Raw genomic sequence first — 16,309 nt, forward strand, 5'->3', positions numbered from 1 at the left:
CACCTGGGCTGGAAATCTAGGCTGCTTCTCTTATGTTGAATCCGGCTCCAACCAACTAGGCAAGAGTGGGGTGTTCTGTTCTCAGGGATGTGATTCTAAACAGCAGAGTTTCCAACAGTCTCTGACTTTAGACAAGGTTTCTCAGCACTATGTCTTTGATACTAATTAACAAAAGAAAGTTTGTCAGAGTCACATTTGATGGGCATCCCTGTCTGCCTCTGTCATCTGGTGAACGGGCCATTGAAACTTCCAGTCTTCTGGCCCCAATGTGACCCATCTCCTGGGGCCCCTCATCGTCATGGGTCTCCATTAGAACGTGGAGCCAAGTCATGACCCTTGCTTGGGGGGATCCAGCATCCCAGTTCGGGTCATCTTCCTGTGTCTCCCAAACCCGACACAGAAAACCAGTAGGTATGCAGCCTATGTCCAGTAAATCTAGTTGCTGGTGGGTTTTCTAAATGCAAAGAAAAAGAAGTGGAAGCAATAAACAAATGGGTGAAAGCTGTAAGAGAAGTGGGAAAGGGGGTGACTTGGGAGGGGGATACCAGAAATTGAACCCAGAGGTGCTTTACCGCTGAGCTACATCCCCAGCCCTTTTTATTTTTTTATTTTGAGAAATTTAACTAAATTGCTGAAGCTGGCCCTGCTGCATCAGCCTCCCAAATTGCTGGGATTACAGGTATGTGCCACAGTACCCCATAACAGAGTTAATTATTTATTTGTTTATTGGTACTGGGGATTGAACTCAGGGGCACTCGACCACTGAGCCACACCCCCAGCCCTAGTTTGTATTTTATTTAGAGACAGGGTCTCACTGAGTTGCTTAGCACTTCCCTTTTGCTGAGGCTGGCTTTGATCCTCCCGTCTCAGCCTCCCATGCCACTGGGATTACTTACAGGTGTGCACCACCATGCTCAGCTGGAGTAACTTTTTGAGAGCTCTATTTTCCAAAGTCAACATGTCTAAACTATGGCCAATATTAATGTTCCAGGAAAGGAAAAAGAAACAAATAAAATGGAATCGTTGACTTTTAGGATTAAACGAATGGCTCGTTTGACACTTTGATGATTTTTAACAGGAGAATGAAATTGTTAGCATCAGGCATTAAAGAGAAAGCATCCCAGTGCTGACCCTTTACCATCTTTAAAAGATGCTTTTTTAATGGAGATTGTTGATTTTTCATGATTTAGAAAGCAAAAGTGAGAATTGTTGTTGTTGATGACTCCTATTGTTGCCCCAAAACTTAAATTATTGACTAGATGGTCTTTAAAAGATTTAAATTGTTGAGATTTGAAGATTTAAGGATAGGAAGACTGGATGGTCAAATTGTTGAGTTTTAGGAAAGATTCCTTGACTCTCTGCCGCCCTTGTGTGGCCCTTAGAGGGTCATAGCAGCCCCTAGCCTCCCCCAGTGTCTGGGTGGAGGCCCCTGGGCCCGCAGCTTGGTCACAGTGTGGGATCACACAGGACTCACTTCCCTTCATTCTGAAACTGTTTTGGAAAATTATCCAAGGGCCCCTCCCTGGGCTGTGGGGAGGAGAGGACTCGGGCTTTGCAGCCTGCCTGCAGTTGTCCGCACCTGCTTGGCTCTGTGGTCGGACTCAGTAAAAATGATTCATGTGTGTGTGGTTCCAGAACTTCCTCTCGCCCTCCCCCACACCCCCTCGATGCAGAAGTCTCCTTCCTTGCCTGCCCTCGCTCTGGCCTTGCCAGACCAGTTCTCAGATTTTGTAAGAGCCAGAGTAGAGCTGAGGGCTGGAGGAAAGTTTTGTGGAGACGGTTGAAATCCCACGAGTGGCCTTAGGAGAAAAATGTGGGCAGTTTGTCATGTGTGGGAGCAGTGTTAGAGAAAAGGGAAAAGAGGGGGGATTTTAGGAAGTATTGTTGATACAATCATTTTGAAGAACCATTTGGTAATTGGTAAAGTTGGAAATGAGTACACCCTCCCACTCAGCAATCCCATTTCTTGGAATATTCCCTAGAGAAATCTCGCACATGTGCATCTGGAGGTAAGTCCAAGGACATCCACTGAAGCACTGGTTGTAATCACAAAAACATTGGCTCTGTGTAAATGTCCACTGTTGGGGGGAAAAGCATAAATAATTGGTGGTGTTATGTAATGAGGTACCCTACACTCTCTCAGCAGTGAACTAGAGATAGATAAAGCAGCACAATTGCAGCTCAAAAAAGTAAACATTAAATGGAGAAGTGAGTTGCATGTCAGATCACATAACATGTCTGTATTTAAAAAAAAAAACAATGTAATATATTGTTTATGGATATTTATATGTGCAGTACAGCATGGAGCAGAAGGATAATCACCAAACTCATTTTGTCAGCCAGAATAAGTTAAGTCCTTGCTGCTGTGACAAACATTACCCCAAAGCTTAGTGTTATGACAAACAGAATTTATTTCTTGGTTGTGTGACATGTTCATCAGGGTTTTGGTGGAGTTTCTGCTCCACAACAGCTCACTCTGGGACCAGGTTGACCAGCAGCCACCAGATGCCGTGGCAGATGGAACAAGAGCTTGGCAAACAGCCCCCCGATGCCTGTGTGGACATCTCCTTCCCTGTGCCCCTAGGGCTAACTGTGAGGTTGGCCGACTTACCTGTACTCCCAGCCCTCAACGTGCTCTAGGCAGGTAGCTAGTAAATGTTTAATGACTCTGATTTACTCATTTCTCTTTAAATAATGAGCCATATCAGCGCAGGAACTGTATCTTCCTCCCCCTCTGAGCCTTCTTCAGGAACAAGGAACGAATGTTCAATGAGTGAATGAACAACCATGGCCCTCCTTCTCCAGCCCCAGAATAGGAAACCCACGGTCCTCCCCACTGTACCGTGAGCCTTCCAGGAGGCTGACAAGGTCAGTTTTCCTGCAGGTTTTTATTCTATTTTTAACACCTTTATTAAAAGCCACTGGTTTGTGTGTGACTGTACACTAGGGTGAACACCTTATCCCAGTTTTCCAGGGACTTTCTGCACTAAAAGTTCTTGGAAACCCTCAGGCAACCAGGACAGCTGGGTGCCCCATCTTCTCTACGGGCCTCGTGTTTTTCTCATCTTCATCTGAGAGGGTTGGTCTGGCCTCCCCTGAGCATTTCAGATCTAAGATTTTAAGAACCAGTCAGAGGGGAAACGGTGAGTCAATGAAGGCAGACAGACTCGGGCCTTTCTGAGATCTTTATTCTTTATTCTCTAGGAAGGGAGTGAGGTCCACACTGCCGGCTGGGCCGTGGAGCTAGTGGCTTGCTATGGTCTGTAAAAACACAAGACAGAATCTCCTAGTTAGGAGGACAGATTCTGGAATGGGATGGAACTGGGCTCCACTCCCAGCCCTGCCACTCACCACCCAGTAGGGTGACCCTGGAAGAGCGACTGCACCACTCTGAGCCCTGGCTTCCTCCTCTCTGTAGCCAGAGGAAGAGGAGGACTGGCCAGGGGCTTCTGGATCCAGCTCTTGGCCAGGTTCCGTTCTCACCCTGGGCCTGGCACTCCTGTACGCGGGCTACTACTGTTACCATGAACAATAGCGTCCTCGCTGACCTCCCATCCCCACATGAGGGCTGTGCTCTCCCTGGAGCCTGGAGTGTCCCCCGTCCCATGATGCTCACCACCTTCTTTTTTATTTTATTTATCCATTTGGTATTTGGGGTTGGACCCAGAGGCACTGAGCCACATCCCCAGCCCTTTTTATTTTATTATTTTTATTTTGAGACAAGGTCTCACTGAGTTGCTGAGGCTGGTCTTGAACTTGCGATCCTCCTGCCTCAGCCTTGCCAGGTGCTGGGATTAGAGGTGTGCACCGCGGCACCCAGCCTGCCTCCCTCATTCTTGTCATTTTCCCATCTGTCCCCTCTCAGGCAGCCCTTTGTCGGGCATCTCTCTCTGTCCTCCAGAATAAGAAAGGTCGGGATCCAGAAAAAAACGTCTCAGAAACACCCCAAGGCTCCCCAGAAAACCCAGAGGCCCTTGGGGCCCCATTACAGCAGACAACACCCCCAAGGCCCCCTGGAATGTCTTCACAGCCTGCCCTGGCCTCAGGAGCCTCCAGGCCCCTCAGGTTGTGGCTCCTCTCCAGAGCCCCCCCCCCCCCCAGGCCTCCTCACCTCCTCTATCCACTCAATGAAGGCCGAGACACGGGTGAACACTGTGGGCTTCTTCAGGGTGTTGCAGCCGAAGGCAGACACAAAGCTGGTCACCCCGTGGACCTGCCAGGAGCCATCCTCCGTGGGGCAGTTGAGGGGTCCCCCAGAGTCACCCTGGAACATCAGGGAGGGGTGAGTTGGTTCTGAACTTTAGAGCTTTTGAGCAACCCTCATAGGAGTTGAATTCTCTGGGAACTGGTTTGCTTATATTTTTGTTTGTTTGTTTTTTATTTTTGGTACCAGGGATTGAACCCAGGGCCCTTAACTGCTGAGTCACCGCCAAGCCCTTTTTATGTTTTATTTTGAGACAGGGTCTCACTGAGTTGCTTAGGGCCTCACTAAACAGCTGAGACTGGCTTTGAACTCATGATCCTCCTGCCTCGGCCTCCTGACCCACTGGGATTACAGGTGTGGGCCACTGCGCCCATCTCCGTGTGCTTATTTGTGATGGGAAAAATAATATCTGCCTTATACAATTTTGTGTGGATTAAATAAGATGATACAGGATCTTAGCACGGCACCTAGTAGAGACAAAGTACTCGAGAAAAACAGTAGTTTCCATTCGTGCCCCCAGAACAAAGAGAACTTTTTTTTTTTTAATGGTGCTGGGGATTGAACCCAGGGCCTTGAGCTTGCAAGACTAGCACTCTACCAACTGAGCTCTATCCCCAGCCCTGAGAACATTCTTAATGTTAGTTATAACCTCAGAGCCATCGTTGACAGGGCTTTGGAAGTGATGGGGAAGCCTTAGGCCCCGGGTCAAGTCTGCCTGTGAACTGGGCCTAGGAGCCAGGGCTCCTCACTCCCAGGCCCGGCTCTGTCTGGGCTCCACTCTTGCCTAGTCTGGGGGTGGAAAGAGCAAGTGGGCAAGATACCTCCTCCACCTTCAGGCAGGTGGCAGTGGGACTTCAGGGAACTGCACACCCCACGCCACCACGGACAGGTGAGAGCTGACTCACGTTGCAGCCGGAGCGGATGTCCCCACCAGCGCACACCATGGTCCTCTTCACGGAGAAGCCCCACCAGTCCCACTGGGAGCAGTGCTGGTAGTCCACCACAGGCAGCAGCGCCTGCTGCAGCTTGTCCGGCAGAGGCCCGTTGGCTGTGGGGATAGAGAGCGCTAAGAGGGAGACCTGGGGGTGGGGGCGAGGAGCCCGACAGTGGGGGGCATTCAAGGCACACAGCTCTTCTGATCTGAGGGGGTCCTTGTAGTCCTGCATCCGATGGCCACCACTCCATCCTTGGCACCTGGCACCCAACAGATACCCCAAAACGTTTGATTGAACACATTCACGTCTGGGAGGGTGGGGGACAGGTTGCAGCTGGAAAGGGATGGGAGTAAGGTGCAAGGACCCATCCTGGTGTGGCCTTTGACCCCCCAGCCCTTGCCCTTCTGCCACTGTCCCTGGGGCTGGCTAGAGGGGTCAGCACTTACTGTAAAGGCGGCCCCAGCCGCTGATGTAGCAGGGGGTCTCATTGGGCAGGATGTCACCAGCTGGAGGGAGGTTGGCGAGCTGGACAGTGTCCCCCAGCTGGGCGCTGCGTGAGAGCTTCACAAGGGCGATGTCATTGCTGGGGAGCAGGGGGACAGTCACCTGGAGCCGGGGCCTCCAGGGGATCAGCTCCCACCAGTGGCCCCTGGTGCGGGCATTTGGGGCTCCAGGGGCCCCTCTTCTGCCCTGCTCTTAAATCTGTCAAGCAGTTTAGAAAAGCCCCCAGAGCCCCTTCAGCCTTGCTGGCCTTGGCCTTCATGGTGGTCCTGGCCATGTTCCCCACGGCCCTCTCACTTTAGCTGCATGGGAAACACCCAGAGGGCTGGTAAACACAGGTTGCTGGGGCCCGGCCTAGTCTCTCCAAGGCAGTGGGTCTGGGCCCAGAGGACTAAGAATCCTGGCTTCCCAAGGGCCACAGCCGCTGCTGCCCCAGGACGGCACTTGGAGAAATCCCGCCCTCTGTCTTCCTGTGCCTGCCTGTCCCTCAGGCCGTTTCTCCAGGGTCTGAGTTGTCTCTCTGCTCACCCCAGGAGCCCTGTGAGGATGGGTGGGGTCTCGTCGTTGTGGCCCCAGACGCCTACGCTGCACTTTCAAGGGCTCTACTTAGGAGAAAGCTGAGCTTGAAGGGCTTAAGGTGGTCTCCTGGGCCGAGGCTGCTGGCAGACCCCCTCTCCCTGCAGTTCTCCTCAGGTTCATCTTGGGTCGTGGAGGGACAGGTGGAAGAGCCCGGTCCCACACCTGAGTGTTTACTCACCCACAGGCCACGCAGTTGGGGTTCCACTTTGGATGTACGAAGAGGTCCCCTCGGTTGATGGGGATCACCTGCTCGGGGCCTTCCTCCACACCCTGGTCGTACTCGCCCAACACCACCTGGTAGGTCAGGGAGCTCCTGCAGGTGGAGGCTGGGTGAGTCTAGGCCTCGGCCAACCCAGTGTCCCAGGCTGCCTGAGTCACACAGGGGCAGCAGCTGGGGAGGGCCGGGGCAAGGGAGAGAACTCACGAGATGCAGTGGCCTGCAGTCAGAACCCAGTCAGGGGCGATGAGGCTGCCGCCACAGGTGTGGTAGAAGACGCCGTTCTTCTCATACTGCAGGGAGACCTGGTGGCCAAGGAGGAAAGAACCTGAGTGGTCTGGGCCCCACTGTTTGGGTCATCAGCAATGATTTTATTGGTCGTACACTGTACAACTCTAGAGGGCGCTGTCCACACAGAAAGAAGTGTGCAGTGCATGACCTACACAGCTGCTCAAGGCGGACCTATCACTTTCCCTCTGGGATCATATTCTGATTTTGCTAAAGCTTTATGTCCCCAGGCTCTGTGACTTCTCTGGGAACCCCAGCATTCTCTGATCTGTAGGGCATCCCCAAACCTTCCGTACCTTGAGAGTTTCCCAAGGCCCTCTGTTCTGTCACCACCCCCTCCCACTCCTCTGACCCTCAGATCTCTCAAGGACTCTGGGATCTGTTGGCGCACAGCTCACCCAGAATCCTTTGCCTCATCTCTCATTCTCTACACATTCCTGATTTTAGAAATTCCCTCTAGACCAAGGGTTGGCAAGCTACGGTCCATGGGCCAAACCAGGCTCACACTCATTCATGTATGTGTTGTCTGTGGCTGCTCTCGTGCTAGAGTGGCAGAGTTAAGTTGCTGATGCAGACACCATAAGGCCAGTAAGGCCTTCCATATTGACTCCGTGGCCCTTCACAGAACAAGCACACTGACCCTATCAGCTGGACTTTCTGTGATAATAGGAATGTCTTTGCTGTCCAATATGGCAGCCACCATGTCTTAATCCCCAATATGGAAGCCACCATGTCCCATTAACTTTGGTTCCCAAGATGGCAACCACTAGCCTCGTGTGGTGAATGAGTATTTGGAAATGGCTAGCAAGGAAGAACTGAATTTTTAACATCGTTTAATTTTAATTAAATTTAAATAGCCCCATGTGGCTGGTTTCTACTATGGCTGACAGTACAGTGGCTCTGACTCTCTGGGCTTCCCTCCACTGGCTTCTAAAAAGTTCTTATCTTTTTGCTGCTCTCAGACTGTACAACCCTGTTGTGGGATTCAAGGAATCTAGAAAGGAGTCCCCCAAAATCTCCTTCCCTAAACACAGTGCCTGAAGTTCTACCCTGAGTGTGCCACATCCTTAAACATTGCCCTCACTCCAGGTTTTATATATATATATATTTAGTTGTAGATGAACATAATGCCTTTAGTTTATTTATGTATTTTTATATGGTGCTGAGAATTGAACCCAATGCCTCACACATGCTAGGCAAGTGCTCTACCACTGAGCTTACAGCCCCAGCCCTCAGATTCCATTTTTAAACAGCAAACAGCCCGGTGAGATGTTACCCGTGGGCAAAACCTCTGTGAGAAGCAGATTGTCCAAGGGGTTTGGAAGCTGAAGCAGATATTGGAAAGGAAGCCATGCAGCCGGGACTGGATGCTATGTGACCAGAGGCTGGGGTCCAGAGCCCACAGTGGGGCTGAGTGTGGCTGCCATTACTCTTACCTGCCAGGGCCAGCTGTAAGGAACCGCGTCCTCACCGTTGACAACACGGCCGATGGACTTGTAGGAAGGTCGGCCGCAGACTGAGGCTAGAGTGAGGAGGAAATGTGTCAGTCCTCCAGAGGGTTCAGGGTCCCAGTCTTATTTGTGCCACAGATTGGCTATGTGACTCTATCCAAGCCCCTCTCCTTCTGTGGACCTCAGTAGCCACATTTGAACTAGCATCTGGACTAGAGCAGGGCTCCCTAGCATCCCCAGGGTGTAGGTCCCCTTTAGAGAGAGGAGTGAATGGTACCTGGCCAATGAGCCCTTCAGAATGACAGCTATTATCACACAGAGAGGAAGGAAGACTGCCGGGGTTCAAGGTGCAACCCGGTCACTTGTTTTAGGATGAGCTACTTTACTTCTCTGAGGGTCAGTTTCCCCATCTATAAAATGGGGACAGCAGTACTGTCCTCATGGGACCCTGATGATGCTATGAGGTCATCTACAAAAAAGCCCTGAGCATTCTGCCAGGTACACAGTAAGCACTCAGTAAATGTTATCCTTTACCATTATGGTCAGTCAAGGGAGACCGCTTGGAGGAGGTGGCCCTGAGATGGACAGTAATATGGCAGAGAGATGAGGAAGAGGATGTGAGCTGGGTGGAGGGAGAGGAAGAGGAGAGTTGGAGTGTTCAGCCCGGGAGTGGAAATTCCAACCCAGCCATCCAAGTGCAGGGTCCACACTCTCGACCATGAGACATTGTTCAAGGACTCCCACAGCCTTTGGGGGCATCTGGTTTCTGCTGACCTACTCTGGCCACAGCTTCCCTCCAGCCCCCAGCTGAAGGCCCCACAGTCATGCCCTGGGTCCACCAAGACTCCCTCCTATGGAACCAGAGATGGATGCAGAGTTCAAGGGCTCCCCAGGCCAGCGCAGCTCAGGGACAGAGGTACAGATCGGGGTCTTACCAAGGGCCACACATAGGAGGGAACTCAGCAGCCGGAGCATGGTGAGTTTTGAGACGAATAGAAAGAACCAGGGAGCCGGGGCTCTAATATAATGCAGAAGGCAGGCGGAAGGGGCCGACATGGCCCCAGAACAGGTGGTAGAAGACCAAGTTTCCCACGGTCAAGGCCATGGCTTTTCCCACGGCAGATAGAGGACCAACAGCCAATAGAAGGGCCCAGGGTTCCCTCCAACATGTGACTGCACAGGTGGCCCGGAAGAGCCGACTGATAACAAGGGACTGGGGAAAAGGGTTCCATCAGAAGGGCCAGCCTCTTCCAGGAAAGAGAGTGGGGCCAGGAGCGGGGCAGACCCGGCCAATCAGATCCCGGCTCTGTCACATCCAAACTCTGTGACCTTGAGCTCATGGTTCAACCTATCTGAGTCTCAGATTGATATTGGTCTCTACCTCAATTAAAGTGATTTTGTTGGCAGGCGCAGTAGCACCCACCTGGTAATCTCAGCTACTCTAGAGGCTTGAGGCAGGGGGATTCCAGGTTCAAGGCCAGCCCCAGCAACTTAACCAGAGACTGTGTCTCCAGAGAAAAAGCGTTAGGATGTAGCTTGGTGGTAGAGCATCCCTGGGTTAAATCCTCGGTACCTTATAAAAAAAAATGAAAGTATTTCACTGGGCACTTTCTGTCCAAGGCCATGAGCTCCAGTCTAGTGGGGTGAGCAATGAGGAATCAGCACAAATGAGTGAAGCCTATTTCCAGGGGAAAGAGGTGGTGGGTGCTATGACGGGAAGCACCGTGGCTGGGATGGGAACGAGGGAAAGGGGCATTTGGGCTGGGAGTAGCCATTGGATTGAGTTCTAAAGGATAAGTAAAAGTCAGTCATGGGAAGTCCTGCTGGTAAAACGCTCTGGGTGGATGGGACAGCAAGTGTGGAGCTCTGGAGGCAAAAATGGACTTGGTTTGTTCGAGAAAAGGGAGCCGGTGTGGCTGGAGCTCAGAAATCCGCGTGGAGAGAGGGAGGAGATCCTGCCAACCAAGAGGCAGCTTCTGGAGCGGAAGTCACATGTGACCCAGCAGTTCCACCCCAGGGGACGTGGACATTCATCTGTAGGAAAGACCGAGCCCCTCCTGGTCATTTGTTGGGAACAGCCTCCCAGCCCAGGGCCTGGCACTTTGGGGCGCTCCACACGATGTTTGCTCAATAAGGCCAGCAGCTCCGGCTCCCCGGGGACTCCTCCTGTCCATCCTCGGCACCCTAGGGCAGCGCGTGGCTCCCTCTGGGGCACCCACAGTTTGGAAGCCTGGGGAAGGGCAAAGCTTAGCTGTGCTAAGTGGACCTCTACCGGTGGCAGGTGGGGCACCTGGCTAGAGCGGACCCCCTGCAGTCACACCCACAGTGACACCTGCCACTCCAGTAGCCTGGGTCTGTGGAAAATGTGTGGAGGAACTGAAGCAGCTGGGAAAGTCCTTCACACTGTGATTCCATCAGCCCGCCCTCCCCCACCGTTCCTGGGCCTGGGAGTGTTTGTTTGCCCAGCTTTGACACTCGGAGCCAGTCCCCAGACCCCCGCCCAGGAGGAAGGAGGGAGGCAGGTCAGCCCTCCCAGATGACACCACAGAGGGCCTGACACCCACGGGGCCAAAACACCACCTAGTGCAACCTCTGCTATCTGAGAGAGGGGGGACGTCGTTCCAGAGAAAAGCTGGGACTGGCTCAAGGTCCCCCGGTTTGTCACTGTTTGGCCTGGCAGAGACTCTCCCAAGGGCATAGGGGAGGGTTCAAACCCTCCCCCAACTTCAAACAAGAAACCTCCTCAGCCCTTATCCAGATGGCCTTGAGCAAGTCCTAGCCACACTGTACGCTCCACACAGACACGCGGCCACCTGGCCTCTGCTTGGTCCCGAGAGAGAGAGAGAGAGAGAGAGAGAGAGAGAGAGAGAGAGAGAGAGAGAGAGAGAGAGAGAGAGAGACGGCCCTCTGAGGCCAGCTGTCCATCACCATCCCTGCCAGGTGGGCCTCATCCTTAAGGCATGTATGTGGGCGGACACTGTCCCTGCACTGCTGATTAACCCTGGCGGGGAGGGGGGCTGGCCTGGGAGACACCTGAGCAAACCACGGAGAACGTGTGCCCAGCCAGGAGAGGGGGTTCCATCCCATGAGCCTAGGCAGGAAGCAGGGCGAGCCACCCCTGGAGAGGGACGTGTTAGTGAAGGTCTGGTGGGAGAGCGTGAGGGGTTAGGAGGTAGGTCTGGAAAGCCGGGGAGACTTTATCTTGGAGCGTGGTCCATTATTTCCACCCAGTAGGAAGATCCATGGGGACCATAAGTTCATTCATCTTCAAATCCTCAGTGCCTAGAAGGCAGCTCAGCACATAGTAGGTATTCAATAACGCTTACTAAAGGAGGCGACAAAGACGTAGCTGAAGGGACTGTTTGTTTTGCAGTGCTAGGGATTGAACTCGGGGGCACTCAACTCCTGAGCCACATCCCCAGCCCATTTTTTTTATTTTAAGAGAAGGTCTCACTGAGTTGCTTATGCCTCAATAAGTTGCTGAGGCTAGCCTCAAACTTGTGATCCTCCTGCCTCAGCCTCCTGAGTGGCTGGGATTACGGGGGTGCGCCCCTGAAGGACTCTAAATGCTGTCCTCTTCCTACTCTGAAAGCGCAGTTGACCCTGACATTCATACTGGACACATCTGGAGGCCACCCCTGTGTGTCCCCAAAAAGCTTAGTAGCAGCTCTTGGATGGGGACTCGGAAGAGCAGTGTCTAGAGGAGGTGAAGAGAGTTTCTGGATCGACGAACCCACCAGCGCAGAACCCCATGGAACCAGGGGCTTTGTCTGCTTGGTTCACTGCTATGGCATCACCTCTCAGAGAAGAACCCAGGGGGCATTCAGTAATGCGCCAATAACCTGATGAGATTGGGCGCGGTGGCACACACCTGTAATCCCAGCTGCTCAGAAGCCTGAGGCAGGAGGATCGTGAGTTCAAAGCCAGCCTCAGCAATTTAGCAAGGTGCTAAGCAACTCAGTGAGACCCTGTCTCTAAATAAAGCACAGAATAGGGCTGGGGATGGGGCTCAGTGGTCGAGTGCCCCTGAGTTCAATCCCTGGTACTGCCCCCCAGAAAAAGATTGGGAAATATGAGGTCAAACAAAATCCAAACGGCTGTTTCCTACCGCACTTCCCTGAGCCTTTAATGTGGGGGTGAACTGTGAGTCACACAAAATGGTGTAAGCCCAGGCCCCTCTGGAGCCCCACTGCCCTGAAGCTCCCCGCTACCAGCCCATCTCTCTCTGATGGCAGCCCAGCACTGGGGAGGAGAAAGAGGCCCACGGTCAGACAGGTGCCCCGTCTGTGGCCCAAAAAAAGCCACTGAGAGGACCCAGGCTGGGACAGGCACAGGTGGCTCTTGTCTCAAGGAAGGTGCCACCTCACCTGGAACCCAAGGAGCTGCTGGGCAATGGGCACAGCCTCATTCCCATGGCAGGTGCCACGGTTTCCGGGGCGAGCAGGGGGGGGGACGGGAGAAGCCCTCCAGCTGCCATGGGGGGAGGGACAGAGGCACCAGGACCCCTCCTGGCACATACGCACTCAACAACAGGGCACCTTCCAGAGCCCGGGCACTCTTCAGCCACCAGGGAACCCTCTGTGTAGCCTGCAGAGGTGCCTCATGGAGCTTATAGATGCAGTGGGGGCCTCCGGGATTAGGGGTGGCCCCACTGAGCAGCCCCCAGCTGGCTGACCCTGTGGGTAGCCTCTGGGGGCTCCTATGTGCCCTGGCCTTGGTTCGGTCAATGGGAGGTACCAGCAGGAGACTGGGGGACAGAGAGCAATTGGGGAATTTGTCCCCCGGCTCCCCACTCATAGGCCTCAGGTGTGTAATGGCTGCAGTCTTCCCCAGAGACCCTGGCTCATGGCCAGTGGCCTTTCTCTTTTCCCCATCCCTGGGCTCCATTAACTGCTCCCTCCCTTTGCCCCTTCAGGCCTGAGCGGGGGGACCTGTTCCTCACTGTAGCTGGCCTCTGGACACTTCACTGGCCCTGGGTAAGTTACCCAACCCTGTCCCAGCTTCTATTAAATAGTCTTCAGTGATCTTTGGGGTTGACGTCTTTCCCTTCAAGACTATTACTATGATGAGGGTTTGGTTGAATAAAACCAAAGTCACGAATAACACAGAAGAAGAGAGACATTTACTGCCCTCGACGTCAAGGCCCATGCTAACTTTGCACCTCTGCTCTGTGGCCTTATCTGCTCCCTCTCTGGTTCTTCCATCCCCAAGGTGGGCCCTCTTTACCAAGGCGTGGATTACGGGTCAAGTCGTGTTCCCCCAGAATTCCTCCACGGAAGCCTCACCCCTTGTGTCAGTCAGCTTTGTTTCACTATGATGAATGCCTGAGACCATCACCTTATAAAGAGAAAAGGTTCACAGCTCTAGAGGTTTCAGTCTGTGGTTGGTCGCTCCTGTTGCTTTGGGCCTGTGGCAAGGCAGCCCATCCTGGTGGAGTGCATGGGGAACAGAACCCCTCACCCATGGCAGGAAGCAGAAGAGGAGGAGACCTTCGGTATCCCACAATCCCCTTCCTCGGCACCCCCACCCCAGTGACCTGAAGACCTTTCCTAGGCCCCACTTCTTAAAGGTTTCACCCCCTCCCAGTACTACCATGAGCACCTGGTTCTTTTGAAGGACCCCAGCCCCATAACCTAAGGCCCGATTATGAAAAATAGAAAGTATGCAGTAAACAGGGTGAGCTCACCACATAACCAGTTGAGAAAGGGCACCCTGCCCACGTCACAGGACATGCTTGAGCAAACTGGGATCGATGAGCGGGAACAGGGAGGAAACAAAATGTAAACCTGTGAGATTTATGAGTTTTTCGGGAACCTATAGTGAAAAACAAGTTTATCATAGTGAAAAACAAGTTTACCTTTTAAGTGACCTGTATGCTGGATTCAAAGGAACCAATTAGACACCTGTTATTGTGCTAGGCGGGAAACAACTCCTTTTTCCCTATAAAAGATCTGTACCCCAAAGCCCGGTGTGCCGGTTCACCAAAGCTTCGGCTGAGGTTTTGCTGTGCACCCGCAGGCGCCTGTGTATTAATAAACTTGCCTCTTGCTTTTGCAGCCAGTGTGACGCTAGTTCTCTTTTGGACGGGGGATTTGAGGGTCTGAGGGTCTTTCACTTTAAGGGCCATCTGACATCCAGACTATAGCTAGGTACCCTATCTTGGAAATAAGGTCATTGCCAATGTAGTTAATTAAGATGAGGTCCTTAGGGTTGGCCCCTCATCTAGTAAAACTCATGTTTTGATAAAAAGGGGAAATTGGGACACAGAGAGACCCAAAGAGAGAAGCCTGAAACTGCTTCGTTCCTCATGGCCCTCTGAAGGAATCAACCTGCCGGCGTCTCGATTTCAGATTTCTGGCCTCTAAAACAGTGAGAGAATGATTTCTGCTGTTTAAGCTCAAGTTTATGGTTACTCTGTGAAGGCTGCCCTAACAGTCCAGCATGTGACGGCTGTGATCACACCACATCCCAGACTGAAAGTCCTGGGAATTGAACCCAGGAGCACTTTACCACTGAGCCACATCCCAGCCCATTTATTTATTTATTTATTTATTTATTTATTTATTTATTTATGAATGAGTCAGGGCCTTAGTAAGTCACCCAGGCTGGCATCAAGTGTACAGTTCTCCTGGTGCCAGCTCACCGAGGGGTAGGCCTTATCTTTAAGCTCTCAACCTGGAATTTGCAGGAATCAGCCCCCGGCCTCCTCTGTCTGCCTGGGAGGCAGGAGAACGTGGCTTTCCTTCTGCACAGCCCTGCACACAGTGAAAATCCTCTTAGTGAGGAGGAGGGGGAGAATGGATGGCAGAGGCAGCTACCAGGTCTCTGCTACGAAGTACAAATATTCTCAGACGCTGAAGCCAGATTTAAAGTTAGGCAGTCAGTGTAGTTAGGTAAATCGGGTCTAATATCGAGTGAAATCTAAAATGGAGGCCATGCTGGGAATGACTCAGGGAAACGCAGGACAACTCATGGAATGTTAATGAAGTCCTTGAAAAGGCCCTAGGCCAAAGTCCATCCCAAAGAAGTGATAACGAAGTCCTTCCTGACCAGATTACTTCTTTGGCCCACCTGTGTCCCACCCCTTGGGCCTTTCAACCCACATTCCATCACCAAAACTATAAAAAGGGGAGACAACCGCACTTCCACGGATTCCACCTCTTGGGTCCCCTTCTTCCTCCGGGAGAAGTCTTTTCTGCTGTCCTTTAATAAACTTCTACTCTCCAGTCTGACCTTGCCTCGGCGTGCTTCTTTCTCTGGTGTCATTCTTCAACATCGGGGAAGCAAGGACTCGTCACCGGTCAACAGCGGTAACAGCGCCAGTGACAGAATCACAATTAGGAGATTTATAATCTCACAGGACTGGATTGTGGTTGAGAGGCGGCGGGGGGTGCGGGTCAGAGTGAGGCTACCAGGGCCCAGCTGCAGTTCTCTGCAGTTCTCTTGGCTCTGCCTGGAATAAGCCACCAGCCTCTTCCTCAGGCTGGAAGTAAGAGGGCCACCCGGGCTAGCCAGGTCACACCAGAAGACAGAACTCTCAAGTATGGAGTTTAGTCCAGGGGACTGGCTACCTAGGCAGGGGAAGTGCTGAGAGGGAAGGTCAGAGAGCCCAGGGATCAGACCCTGCCCCTTCCCAGGATCACCCAGCAGAAGCTGGGCCCAAGCCATGCCTGTCCTGGGGGCCATGCAGGAGGCAGAGGGAGAGAGACACCTTGGTTTCTCTTTTCCTTCCACCCTTCAGCTCCCACCAGGAGCCTGCAGACACAGTTGGCTCCTGCCCGCCAGGTGCAGTCAGTGGGGGCCCGAGCTTCCATGGTGGCAGGGTGGGGTGGAGGGAAGCTGCTCTGCTCACGGCAGCTAGGAAGTGGGGGGAGGCGTGTCCCCAGTGACTTACTTCCTCCCACTAGGTCCCTTCTCCCCGCAGTCCATTCAGCCATCAGCAGATTAATCCACTGGTGAGATCAGAGCCCTCGTGATCCAATCCCTACCCCAAAGCCCCACCTCTGAACACATGAGGCTTTGCGGGACATTTCAGATTCTGTAACAGCCACTTCCCAGGGCCCTGTACACAACAGGCGCCAATGCACACAGGGTGCACACACACACACACACACACTCAGCAGTGCGCTGCATC

General features: G+C 52.8%; 1 protein-coding gene across 2 annotated transcripts; it reads right to left on the reverse strand.

The window, feature by feature from the left end:
* Positions 1-3,173: 3,173 nt before the first annotated feature.
* On the reverse strand, positions 3,174-9,168 carry LOC308656898 (chymotrypsin-like elastase family member 3B; the record flags this gene model as incomplete). 2 transcript variants are annotated; one of them, XM_081308250.1, is made up of 8 exons in its annotated part: positions 3,174-3,261; positions 4,112-4,264; positions 5,110-5,252; positions 5,586-5,722; positions 6,398-6,532; positions 6,644-6,741; positions 8,161-8,246; positions 9,111-9,150. In XM_081308250.1, the coding sequence occupies 8 exons, from the start codon at positions 9,148-9,150 to the stop codon at positions 3,244-3,246; spliced, it is 810 nt and encodes a 269-aa protein (XP_081164376.1). In that variant the 3' UTR covers positions 3,174-3,243. The 2 variants fall into 2 exon arrangements, with proteins under 2 accessions (XP_081164376.1, XP_081164377.1); XM_081308251.1 differs by having other exon boundaries at positions 3,208-4,264; positions 9,111-9,168.
* Between the last annotated feature and the right edge of the window lie 7,141 nt (positions 9,169-16,309).

This window comes from Spermophilus citellus (assembly GCF_964194105.1).
Source record: "Spermophilus citellus genome assembly, chromosome: 9".
Taxonomy (NCBI): Eukaryota; Metazoa; Chordata; class Mammalia; order Rodentia; family Sciuridae; genus Spermophilus; species Spermophilus citellus.